General features: G+C 39.1%; 1 protein-coding gene across 1 annotated transcript; it reads left to right on the forward strand.

The window, feature by feature from the left end:
- Nucleotides 1–1,423: 1,423 nt before the first annotated feature.
- On the forward strand, nt 1,424–11,479 carry LOC113229794 (cilia- and flagella-associated protein 52). Its single transcript, XM_026463479.1, has 7 exons — nt 1,424–1,581; nt 2,447–2,595; nt 4,606–4,751; nt 6,884–7,077; nt 7,938–8,086; nt 8,429–8,574; nt 11,308–11,479. The coding sequence occupies exons 1-7, from the start codon at nt 1,508–1,510 to the stop codon at nt 11,461–11,463; spliced, it is 1,014 nt and encodes a 337-aa protein (XP_026319264.1). The 5' UTR covers nt 1,424–1,507; the 3' UTR covers nt 11,464–11,479.
- Nucleotides 11,480–12,023: the final 544 nt, after the last annotated feature.

Below are 12,023 nucleotides of genomic sequence, written 5' to 3' on the forward strand. Positions count from 1 at the left end.
CTATTGCAATAAAACGGCAATTTCATACTTTAACCCCTAATATTTAGGAAATATTCCACTTTCTGATTATATATAACACGAAAATAAAGTCAGAAAGTTAAAACTACTAGAACACGAAGAGACGATGCGATACTTTTAGGACTCCGCAGGAATATTCATAAAAAATCGGGACAGCAAAGTTGGTCAAATTTCATACAAAATGAATAAAATTGACTAGGTTTTAAATGCTAATAGACTGCGTTTCTTATAAGGATGACTTCATTGTATCGAAAGAAAAATGGGGACAGCAGACGTTTAAGACAGTTTCCTTGTATCTTCTATGTTTTCGGATTTCTCCACAACGTCCCATTAAACAAAACCTAAAGCTATCGCATCGTCTCTTCGTGTTCTGCTGATTTTAAAATTCTGACCTTAATTTTTTTTTATTGGATTGATATTCAATTATTTTTTAAGTGGAACTACTCCACTTATTAATACAAATATTTCAAAACCGGCCGGATCCAAGGAATTTTTCAGAAAGTCGAAAATTTCTTAAATATTCCGAAAAATTGGTGTTGCAACAAATCGTTGCAAAGTTAAGATAAATATAGTCTACCTGCCTATCCCAAATAACGTCAATTTTTATTGTATTTAAGTGATTTCCCAAATCCCAAAAAGATCCACGTCCTAAAAAATATTGTCTTAAGGCAGTCTCCACTTTCTGTCTATGTTCCTGGAAGTTCAAGTAAAAAATACTCTACCTATTACGATCACTTTGATTTGACAGAAACAATTTCATCAATTGGAAATATACCCTATAAGTATGTTTCTAGGATTGCGGGACAAATTCTAAAATGTTTCCTATCTCAAACCGGAACCAAAAAAAGTCTGTTCCGTATAAAATGTTCAAATATCGGATGGTTCTGTTAAACTCCAACTGGCCACCTTGCATTCAGTTTTTAAAACGTGTCAAGTGGCCTCTATAGGTGACTCGAATTTAGTTGAGACAAAGCTGCAGAGCCTTGAACACCGCCGTACAGGCCTGCTTATCTATATTCTACCGGATGAAATTATACGATTTAAGGCGGAAGCCTTCCTCTCCGTCCGTCATTGGAGGATTAGACGTAGGCTGGGATCACATCCCTATGTTGTAGATATTCTAAGGGTACGCACGAAGCTTCCACATTTATAAGGCAAGCGGTTATGCTGTGGAATTCCCTGCCTGCAGACTTGTTCCCTGAATGTTATAACTTAGGTTTTTTCAAGGCGAGAGTGAATAGGCATTTTAGATGGAGATCAAATGCGCACTTATTCTTTTAATTAAAAAAATATCATTCTCAACCAAAATTTGTAATAAGCGCTCTTTATTATGAGGTGATTCCATGGTGATACTTATCCTTCCTTAAAATTTCGTTCCATGACTCTAGGAATACTTACCTAATATTATTGTTATCATTCGACGACAGCCAATCTGCGAATCTGGACGATCCGTAAAGAAAGCAAGAACCTTGATGTGCACGACGTGTCTATGGGTAAACTGCGGCGTTGCGTGCGCTGCATCGCCGTCAACAAAGACGACGCCTATGGCATTGCGGGGACCACGTAAGCACCATATTGCTTTTGAAGCTTGCTAGCAGTTCTTTCATCTCGTACGAACGAATGTAAGGTCGGACTATAAAACTTGATATTGGTTTTATTGTGCCTAGGATTGTCAAGTTTTTGGACCAGACTGGAATGTACTGCACACACTTTTCGTCAAACGTATTCACCATTGGCGGAAACTGTTTCTATAATAACTTATTGGAACTTTAATTTTAATAGATATGCCAGACAACAACACCAATCACCTGGAGCATAGGAATTCCCTCCCGGACCTCTCCGGAATACCCTGACAACCAATTTAGGAAGTTCGTTGTCCCAATTGATCCTGCCGGGAATCGGACTCAGGAACTCCTTATCCAGAGCCCACAGTGCCTCCCGTTGGGCCTCCGAAGTTGTCATATTATTGGAAACTTATTGGAATCCGATCTGATTCCCATTAATATAACAATAGAGCCATAATTCGGCCGCGGATAGTCTTGGCCAATTAGACCACTTGAAAAACTATCATGCGATACTCAGTCGCATCGAGTGCTCTCTTTGACGTACCAAACGTGTTTGTCCGTCAATAACAGAATCAATTGGCACCCTTGTTGGTGTAATAAGGACACCTCTGCAAAATAATAACTTTTCAGGAGAGAGGTTCAAAGATAGGTACTGCAAAGGAAATTGGTTGATAATTGTTTTATGCTTAATTACCAGGTTTGTTAAATTTCACTTATACATAATGTTATATGTGGTTCGTATTATTTTTATGATAAAAGCACTTTTGACGTGTGGCTTTATTACCTGTACCAAGTGCCTATACGCATTCGTCTTTTTTTATGTCAGTGTCGTGTGTGACTTGGTAGGTATCATATTTTTTTAGAACTGGCGACATGATAAAGTTTTCAATCAACTACCCGTCGGACCCTGGCGAGTCGGTGAGCCACTGCAAGCCAGCGCTGATAGGGTGCCTCGCTAAATGTGGTCCTTGGAAGAAGGGCAAGCGTCCTGAGTCGCAATGTTACAGCCAAGGTATGTCAAGCCTCATCAATATACAACGAGCTTATCTAGAATTCCTAGATTAGCTTTTTAGAGGACATGTACCTACGTATCATGATGGAATGAGAGTAATTTAGTAGTAGAGCTCCTTGTGAAAGAGCTCGTCCATGAAAGTATTAAGTAATATGTGGTACTGCCATCACGCCTATTACGGAACGCAGCAATTCTCATACTATTGCATGAGCATTACTGTGTTCCGGTTTTGAAGGGTAAGGGTGCTAGTGAAACTACAGGCGCATGAGACTTGTCATTTCTCAGGGTGACGAGCGCAATGGCAGTACTATTCAGATCTTTGCGATAAACGCTCTGAATGACACTGCAACTGTTATGAGCAGGCGTGTCACGTACCACCAGCCTCGCGATTTACTCCTCTATTGAATGGAAAACGAGTGCACTGCGTGTCCGCTTATTATGAACTAAAAAATAAATTATAAAAAATTGTCTCACGAACACGTAAATTCTTTATGCTTAGACACAATGTACAGCATTGAACTGTACTGTACAAGACATTTGAAACTGCCTCAGTGGCCGAACGGTTACCATACTGGACTGCCACGCAGAGGTCCACGGGTTGGTTCCCGGTCCGAGAGAAATATGTATATTTATTTTTAATTATGTGTAGTTTGAGTGTAATTTGTGGTTCTCTATGTTTTTTCCTTAGTGCGGGACTATGAGTGTGCAAGAAAAAAAATCTCTAAAACCTGAAGCAGAAACGCAACGACATTGCGCTTCTAACCATTAACCAGTTACCCTTAAAAAGCTAAGCTACTTGCGGAGCTATGTGACAAATAATAACACTCATCGTCGCGTACCTTTCGGAGTATTTATAGGACGAGAGGCTTTTAACCACGCCGTTCCGAAATTTTATTAAATTTTTTAAATGCTAATCTTTGCTGTTTAATCATCTGTTGCATCTTGCTTGAGTGGGAATGACGAGGCATCAACATCAACGAGCAGTACATCTTACACCTTCGATTTGCATATGATATTGTTATTATGGCGGAATCCTGCAGGAGCTCGGCGAGATGCTGAACAGCTTAAACGATTCTTCACAGCGAGTAGGTCTCAGGATGAACCTGGACAAAACTAAAGTTATGTTCAACGCACATGAACCCCGGGACCTGTAACTGTAATTGTGCACAACCTCAAGAGTAGCCCACTCTTGAAGTTGCGTACAATTACGTCTACTTGGCCAAAATATCCAGCTTGGCAAGCACAACTTCGATAAGGAAGTCAACAGGAGAATTCGTTTGAGCTGGGCGGCATTTGGTACGCTTAGCCACATCTTCGGGTCGTCAATCCCACAAAGCCTAAAAACTAAGGCACGCAGCCGAGACGTCGACATTAACAGCAGGTCTCGTCCACAAATTCAAGGTAGCTCAGCGTGTGATGGAGCGCGCTATGCTTGGGTTTTCTCTGATGGACCGAATCCCTAACGAATTCTTACGTCAGAGAACTAAAGTGACCGACATAGCTCGCAAAATCAGTAAGCTTAAGTGGTAGTGGGCCGGGCATGTCTGCAAGAGGGTTGATCGCCGATAGAGTAGACTTATTCTGGAATGGCGACCACGTCAAGGAAAATGTAGTGCGGGATGCCCAGCGGCAAGATGGACGGACGACCTGAGCAAGGTGGCCAGTAATGGCTAGATGCGGGTGGCACAACCGGGAAAGTTGGCGTGCTTTAGGGGAGGTTTAAGTCCAGCAGTGGATGCATGTAAGCTAATAATGATGACAATCTTGAACTGACTACTAGTGTTACTTAAAATTGGTCTGTCTTGCTGTCTCGATCGTGTTGTTACGTTTTTGGACCAATACCAACTGTAGCATCACCGAAGCCAAGATTGGTGCTAGTCTTGGTCTCGTCTTGGATTTGCATTGAGCAACACTAGGTACGAACAAAGATTTTAAAAATGCAAGTTATTTTGTCTGCGAGTAATTTTTGGAATAGCGTCCGTCCTAGTAAACAATAATTCCTTTTATTAGGCATAGAATCCATTCTTATTATGGATGACGGGTGTCTGATTGTGGGAGCTGGTGACGGCACCATCGACATCCTGGACGAGATCAACTGGAAAGGCGGCTTCCCCAAGGGCAAGATCGTCAGTCCCAACCAACCGTACTTCAAAGCTGTGAGTACGGTCAATGTTTTCCTTTGACCTTCATTTTACAACAATTTTAAGTTTTATGTGTGTGAAAGTGAATAATTATTGCAAGAAAGCTAGCCCGTTGTAGTGTTTTTGTTCATTCTAATTACAAGCTAGCAAATTACCTTTTTGTTCTGACTGAAAACGAACTGCTATCGAGTATATACATAGAAATGGAGACGAAATAAGGGCCATACATTTCTCGTAACTCGTCAGTGATACATCTCTTATAAATATCAACTCTCGTTTGAACTGAAATATAGACAGCGCCAACAACAGACCTGTGTGTACGTTTCCGTATATTCCAAAAATATTCTGTATTTATTGTAATAAAGATAGTATCTCTAACAATGGCGTGCTGTTCCACCATTCGGCGGTGTGGGGAAAAACAGCAAAACACCTAGTTACAAAGCAAACGGAATCAAATTTCATCGGTGATTCAATATTAAATATGTAATTTTTCAATTATCGTCCATTATAGCGAAGCTTAAGTTACATTGGTCGGTTTGAAGTGAAACAATTGACGACACCCGTAAATTGTTTCGAATTCGGACTGGCCAATCGGAGCGCACACAGTAATGATATGGCAAAATAGTTTTCAAACAAATTATATGACATTTTATCTGTATTTCTGGTTATATGCTCGATGCCAACTGCTTAGAAAACTTGGGTATACGCTGTGTCTGCGGTCTTTCACAGTCGTTTGCTCCATCGTCGACCTCATTGTTACTGTCGATTTATTTTTTCATTATTAAAAAAAGTCGCAAACACTACTATCAAAAATATCCTCCTCTCTACGACGCATCCTCGGGGGTTGTTGATTGTTCGACACTCGTTCTAAGATATTCTTCTCACTCGGAAATGTAGGAGGGAGGGTGGAAACTAACTATATGAAAATAATAATCAACACAAGCGCAGCTATTTTGCACTATTTAACCTTCACCAGGCTCTAGAAAGTACCTACTTCTATATTTGTTAACATGCGTTTCCGCAATGTAATGCCTGAATCTATTAATTTTAAAATCGCATTGTTTTTATGACTTTATAGTCAGTACGGAGTATTAAACTGGCTCATGGGAGTTGTCAACTTATGACTCAGGGTGACAGGGCACAGTGGCACTGCAACTGTTATGGACAGGCATGTAGCTTACCATCAAGCGCACGACTTGTTCGTCCCATCACTTGATATTATAAAAAAAACCGACCTCAAAAGTTCGTGAAATTACATCTGTTTTCCACATCTATTTAGACATCGGTGACCATTGGCCTGGCATTGACCAGGACGGGTGTCGTCAATTGTTTCACTTCAACCCGACCAGTTTAACTTGAGCTTTGCTATAATGGACGAAAATTGAAAAATTACATATTAATATTTAATTACCGATGAAACGTGATTCCGTTTGTTTTGTAATTATATGTTTTGCCACACCACCGAATGGAACAACCCCTATTGTTAGAGATCTTTATTACAATAAATACAGACACACGGGTCTGTTGTTGGCGCTGTGCTATTTCAGCTTTCTAATTTGTGAGTTCAGCGCAATCGAGAGTTGATGTTTAAAAGAGATATAAGGCCCATTTGCCTCTGGTTATAATTATACTCGATGCTTTACATAGGACGCATGCTCTAAGGGGCGCACTATAAGTTTTCGGAACTGGCCACTTACATAAACAATATTTAAAAAGTAATTACAACATTTGAAAATGGATTTTTTTGGCTGTAGAATAAATACAGTTTGTTTCATCTGACTGTCACTTGTTTTTACATTGTGGCGTCATTTTAGAAAGTGGTTGTCTACATCACCGTGGATTTAACTCGTGAAAATTTCCATAGTATGATTCACGGAGGAGTGGCATAAATGTTTTCAAAATTGGTTCATTCGTGTGAAAAAGTGCTTTAACTCTAACGGAGAATATTTTTAGAAACACTAAATTCATTTCTGACCATTTATAGTATTTTTTCTTATTCAATCCGAAAACTTATAGTGCGCCCCAAGCACTATAACAAGGATACGAATTGAGATTGGACCGTTCTGTCATACACGTACCGCCGCACTATATGTGTTGTACTAGGCTAATTTACTAAATTACCATTATAATATCTACGTACACGCCAGCTAAAAACGTGCAAGCTGCTGGGCTGCATAACGTCACTCGAGCTGTTGGAGTCTCCGCATCTGCAAGGCGACAAGCGTCTGCTCCTTGCAGGCACTCGAACCAGTGAAATCTACGCTATCAACGTGGTCACATTTACACCCTTGCTGGTGGTTACTTGCCATCGGTGTGCTATCAATGATATTGCCTTTCCTAGGTAAGTATCAATTCCGCCATGAATTTGGATACGAATTTTAATGAATTTTAGTAGCAGTACAGGTCCTTGTGAAAGAGTTCTTCCAGGAAACAAACAAGTCGTGCGCCTGGTGTTAAGCGACACGCCAGTCCATAACAATGGCAGTGCCACTCAGAACTTTAATTCGCAAAGATCTGAGGAGCACTGCCACTGCACCCATCACCCTGAGACGTTGATAAGTCCTACGTGCATGCAGTTTCACCAGCAGACATTACTGCTTGGCGGCAGATATAGGTAAGGTGGCAGTACTTCCTTGGACGAACTCTTTCACAAGGAGCTCTACTGCTACTAAACGTTATGTTAATTCCTTTAAAGCTACCTCTCAGAGACACTCTGGGGCCTAGTGTGTAACTAACAGCATGGTTTTGCGGGTCAGAGATTGTTTTAACAACGGCTAAACAAACAAGTAACAAGGTTCAAGGTCACCCCAAGTGCAATGGAAAGGACTACACACGGAGTTTCAATGCATGATAGAATCAGAAATGAGGATATCCGCAAAAGAACCAGAGTAACCGACATAACCCTAAGAATTGCAAAACTTAGTGGGCAGGGCACATTGCTTGCAGAATAGACAACCGAGTGGCCAAAGAGTTCTCGAATGATGACCGCGTACCGGAAGACGCAGCGTGGCCAGCCAGACCACCCACAAGGTAGACCGATGATTTGATGAAGGTTACGAGAAACCGGTGGATGCAGGCAACACAAGATCGGTCATTGTTACGATCTTTGGGGGAGACCTATGCGCAGCATTAGACTTATTTCGGCTGAAATGATGATGATATATTTTGCAAGGAATTCAGAAAATGTTTATGCATTTCCAGGGGCATGTCGGGTGTGTTCGCGACGGCGGGGGCAGGTGATATCCGCGTGTGGTGCCTCGAGACCTGCCAAGAGCTGCTGCGCATCGCCGTGCCCAACTTCACCTGTGCCGCTTTGCTGTTCAGCGCCGACGGGAAGTCTATCGTTTCGGGTAACTTGTTTTTTTTTATATTATGTAGGCATCAAGCAAGCATACGGCCCGCCTGATGGAAAGCGGTCACCGACGCCTAAGAACATTAAATACCGTTATTTATAAATACTGCCTAAAACAGTTATTTAATAATAAATACCTAAACCATCTGAACTAGTTAAACAGTTTTTCCCGCTTCTCCTCCGGTAACTCCCTTTAAATCCGGCACTGAACCGCGGTATCTGAGTTTTATGAAACTACAATTTTGGGCTAATGCAAGGTTAGAGCTAGTGGCCACTTTGTAGATGAGCGCTTACCATCGTCGTTCACACCATTAAAAAATATAACACACGTTGTCTTCAGCATGGAACGACGGGTGCATCCGCTCGTTTACACCCCTCACTGGGCGGCTCATCTATTGCATCTACAACACACACAACAAAGGCACTTCGGCCATTGGCATGACCAAGGACGGGAAAACCCTCGTCTCTGGAGGCTGTGAAGGGCAGGTGGGAATGTCTTTCGTTTTAATAGTACATTGTGTATTAAGTAAGGGCGGTAAATAAGGAATTATTGACGAGAGTTTGTTTTAGAAACACGAAGCTGAGGGCTTTAATGACTTGAGGTTTGTAACTTTTACCTCCCGTGGTATTTACAATGTTTATCATCATATTTGTGAGGAAATAGTTACAAAGATAGTTTACGTCTTGGTCTTGACACGGATTTTGCAAATGGCGGGTTTATTGTTTTAAATAGATTGCCAGCAATTCTTCCATAGACAATACAACTCGAACTTAAATGTTATGTTATAAAAGACAGAGGCATGTAGGCACTATGTATTATAGATATAATATAAATAATTTCCAAATTCTAAAAATACTGCAGAATTTTAATTTACAAAATAAATTTAGTTACGTTGTAAATGTTTAGTTTGTTTTTTATTCTTTAAGTTTATTCGAAATATTCGTTCAGGATTTTTCGAGTATTAAAACTTTTTTGCTTAATCTCGATGTGAAAAATCCATAGGGCAATAATGTCTGTCACTTGATAATATTATAAAAAATAAATGTAATGAAAAAAGTATAATTTAGGACATACGGTCGACTTTGCCTGGATGTCATGAATGACACTGTTTACTTTGCTTTATAGGATAGGTAGACTGTACTGTACGTGCTTCCGGGCCGGTTCACCCCAACTAGCCTCTTGACAACCTGATGAAGTCAGTAACTATGACAACTATGAGAGCTCCTGAATTTAGAAGGTCCCTTTGCTTGCACAGGTTATAGTGACCTTCTCGTATACCCTAAGGGTCAGTGGGTAGTGGTCACTATAATCAAAACTTATGCAGAAAGGAACGGGGAGCTGCCTGTAAATACTATTACCGAGAAGCTATGAGTGCCATAGCACAGGACTTAGGCAGTATGGGCTGCTATCTGCTATATCTAAGTTCTATGTTCGATCATTTACTTATGTTTAATCAATAATAATAAATGATATTATTCAAAAATCCGGTGAATAGAGCTGCTTATATCATAGATCTATTATAAATGAATATAATGGCATCTTAAACTTTAAACTAGACATGTGTTCCGATCTGATCGTGCGTGAAATCGGCTTTTTTTTTGTAATATTAAGTGACGAGACCAATCGTGCGCCTGATGATAAACTACACAATCCATAACTTTAAATCGCAAAGATCTGAGGGGCTTCCACTGCTCCCGTCACCCTGAGACATAAGTTGACAAGTCCCATGTGTCTGTAATTTCGCCAGCACTCTTACTCTTCAAAACCGTAACACAGTAACGCTGACATTACTGCTTGGCGGCAGAAATAGGTAAGGTGCTTTCACAAGGAGTTCTACTGCTACTAAAATATAATTATATTTGTCAGGTGTTTGAAAAAAGCACTAGAACGTTGTTTAAATCTACCTTTGTACACCTCACTATCCCCACTATTACCATCGTAATTACTATATTATTATTAATTTATTATTGACTCTTGTGCTATGCAGGATTATTTTTAAAATACAAACAACCTCGCAAGACCATGTTACTAACATCATAAACAAAAACTTTTCGTCGGGGATAGTGCAAATCCGCGTAAGTAGTATTGGTACAAGACGCGTATCTGCCTAAACCAAGTTTCACAGGAGAGGGATTTTAACTCCATGGCTACGACTTTCATTTTTGCACGGTAAGCATTAATTTATGTTGTCTACGGACTGACAACAATAGATTCCCGTAAATCACGCTAATTTGGTTGCTACGACATTTACGCGTACTTGATTTAGCCACTAAATTATCGAAATGGAAACTCATAGTCAAATGCCAGTTACGCGTAATTGCACCATCCCCGACGTTTTGTTCCATGACTTTTGCACGTTTGAACTTATTCTACCAAATACAGAGGTCTATAAAAGTGTCAGGTAGTACAACAAAAACTTAAAAGGTTTCTTTTTGGTGAATTTATTATGTTTTGTAATAAGTCATCGAACAAAAGTTGTTGTTTATGATGTTAATAATATTATAGTCCTATGAGGTTGTTAGTATTTTAATAATAACCCTCTATAGTTGTATAGGGAGTGTTTTATAAGAGGTTCTCAATTTGACTGTATGTTTTTTTTGTATGTATGTTCGCTATAACTCCGGAATTTGTGAACCGATTTTGATGATTCTTTTTTCGTTGGAAAGAGGGTACCACAGTATTGGTCACATTCCTATTTAAATTTGAAAAAATATTCCACCTTAAGGAGGGTAAACTAGGGGATGTATCTGGTTTTATGCAATTTCCGATTTCCGATTTCAATAAAACTTTAAAAAGTGAAATTACTTCCACGAAATTTTAGAGGTTTATTTTATTTTGTAATATAATCATATTTTTTTTAAATAATGTTACGTTCTTTATACACCTAGAGGGAGTGAGCCTGGTGATCTGTAACAAAGGTCCCCAACCTAGTACAGACTCCAGTTCTCACTAAGGAACTTATACATGAAATGTAACTACATATAGAACTTTCTGAAAGAAATAAAGCATTTTGTATTGTATTGTATTTGTATTTGAGGTCGGTTTTTTTATATACAATACTCTGTACTGAGATTATTTATATAATTTTATTATTTGTTACAGTCTTTCTTTTCGTCTTTTATCATCTCTTAGGTATCTCCAATAAATCTTGTGGACCTATCCTTCAGCATTTCAATTCGCTTAGCTACACTTATGTATTATTTATGTATATTTACCAGGTCCGAGTGTGGGAAATAAAGCCACAGTATCAGAACCTGAAGAAAGTGCTAAAGGAACATAAGAGCCCCGTTTCAGCTATACAGGTGTCGCCGAACGATACGGAAGCCGTCAGCGCAGGGACAGACGGCTCGTGTATTATATGGGATTTATTGTAAGTAATATATTTAAAATTTCGTACCAGGAAATATATGATCCGAAGAAATATATGTAAAACGGCCCTATACAAAAATAGCGTTGTTGACATGACACCCAAAATATTTAATAAAATTCCAGACGCAATAAAAAATCTTAGTGGAATGCAATTCAAGCATGTATTAAAAACAATTATTCATTGACAAGTGTTACTATAGCATAGAAGAATATTTTAATGACAGTTTCTTAGAATAGGTAAATGCTGACAGTTGGGTACCATTTAGTTATTAATATTTTTAAAATTTTAATTATTATCAGTTTTTTGACATTGTATCCATTTTTCTTTTATTTTTATTTAATTGACTTCGTATGCCACTTTGGCTTATTGCAGAGATTCCATAAAATTATTATTACCATCTATATCATGTACCTGTAATAACGAATGAATAAAAAAAATGTAATTTAAAGAATTATAATCGTTAGGTGAAATGACAAAAAGTCTAATTGCTAAATAAATTTGAAACAAATGTAATAAAAAACACTTAAGCACTTGGTAACAACTTTACGGTGCTGGGAGAACTGT

Source organism: Hyposmocoma kahamanoa, unplaced genomic scaffold (genome assembly GCF_003589595.1).
Source record: "Hyposmocoma kahamanoa isolate Upper Pololo Valley unplaced genomic scaffold, ASM358959v1 100226, whole genome shotgun sequence".
Classification (NCBI taxonomy): Eukaryota; Metazoa; Arthropoda; class Insecta; order Lepidoptera; family Cosmopterigidae; genus Hyposmocoma; species Hyposmocoma kahamanoa.

Bases quoted from the DNA above. Each gene is read 5' to 3' on its own strand.
- LOC113229794 (XM_026463479.1), top strand. From the start codon at position 1,508: ATGGGTAAACTGCGGCGTTGCGTGCGCTGCATCGCCGTCAACAAAGAC. The intron at 4,752-6,883 runs GTGAGTACGGTC...CGTACACGCCAG, and splicing joins ACCAACCGTACTTCAAAGCT to CTAAAAACGTGCAAGCTGCT. The intron at 7,078-7,937 runs GTAAGTATCAAT...ATGCATTTCCAG, and splicing joins AATGATATTGCCTTTCCTAG to GGGCATGTCGGGTGTGTTCG.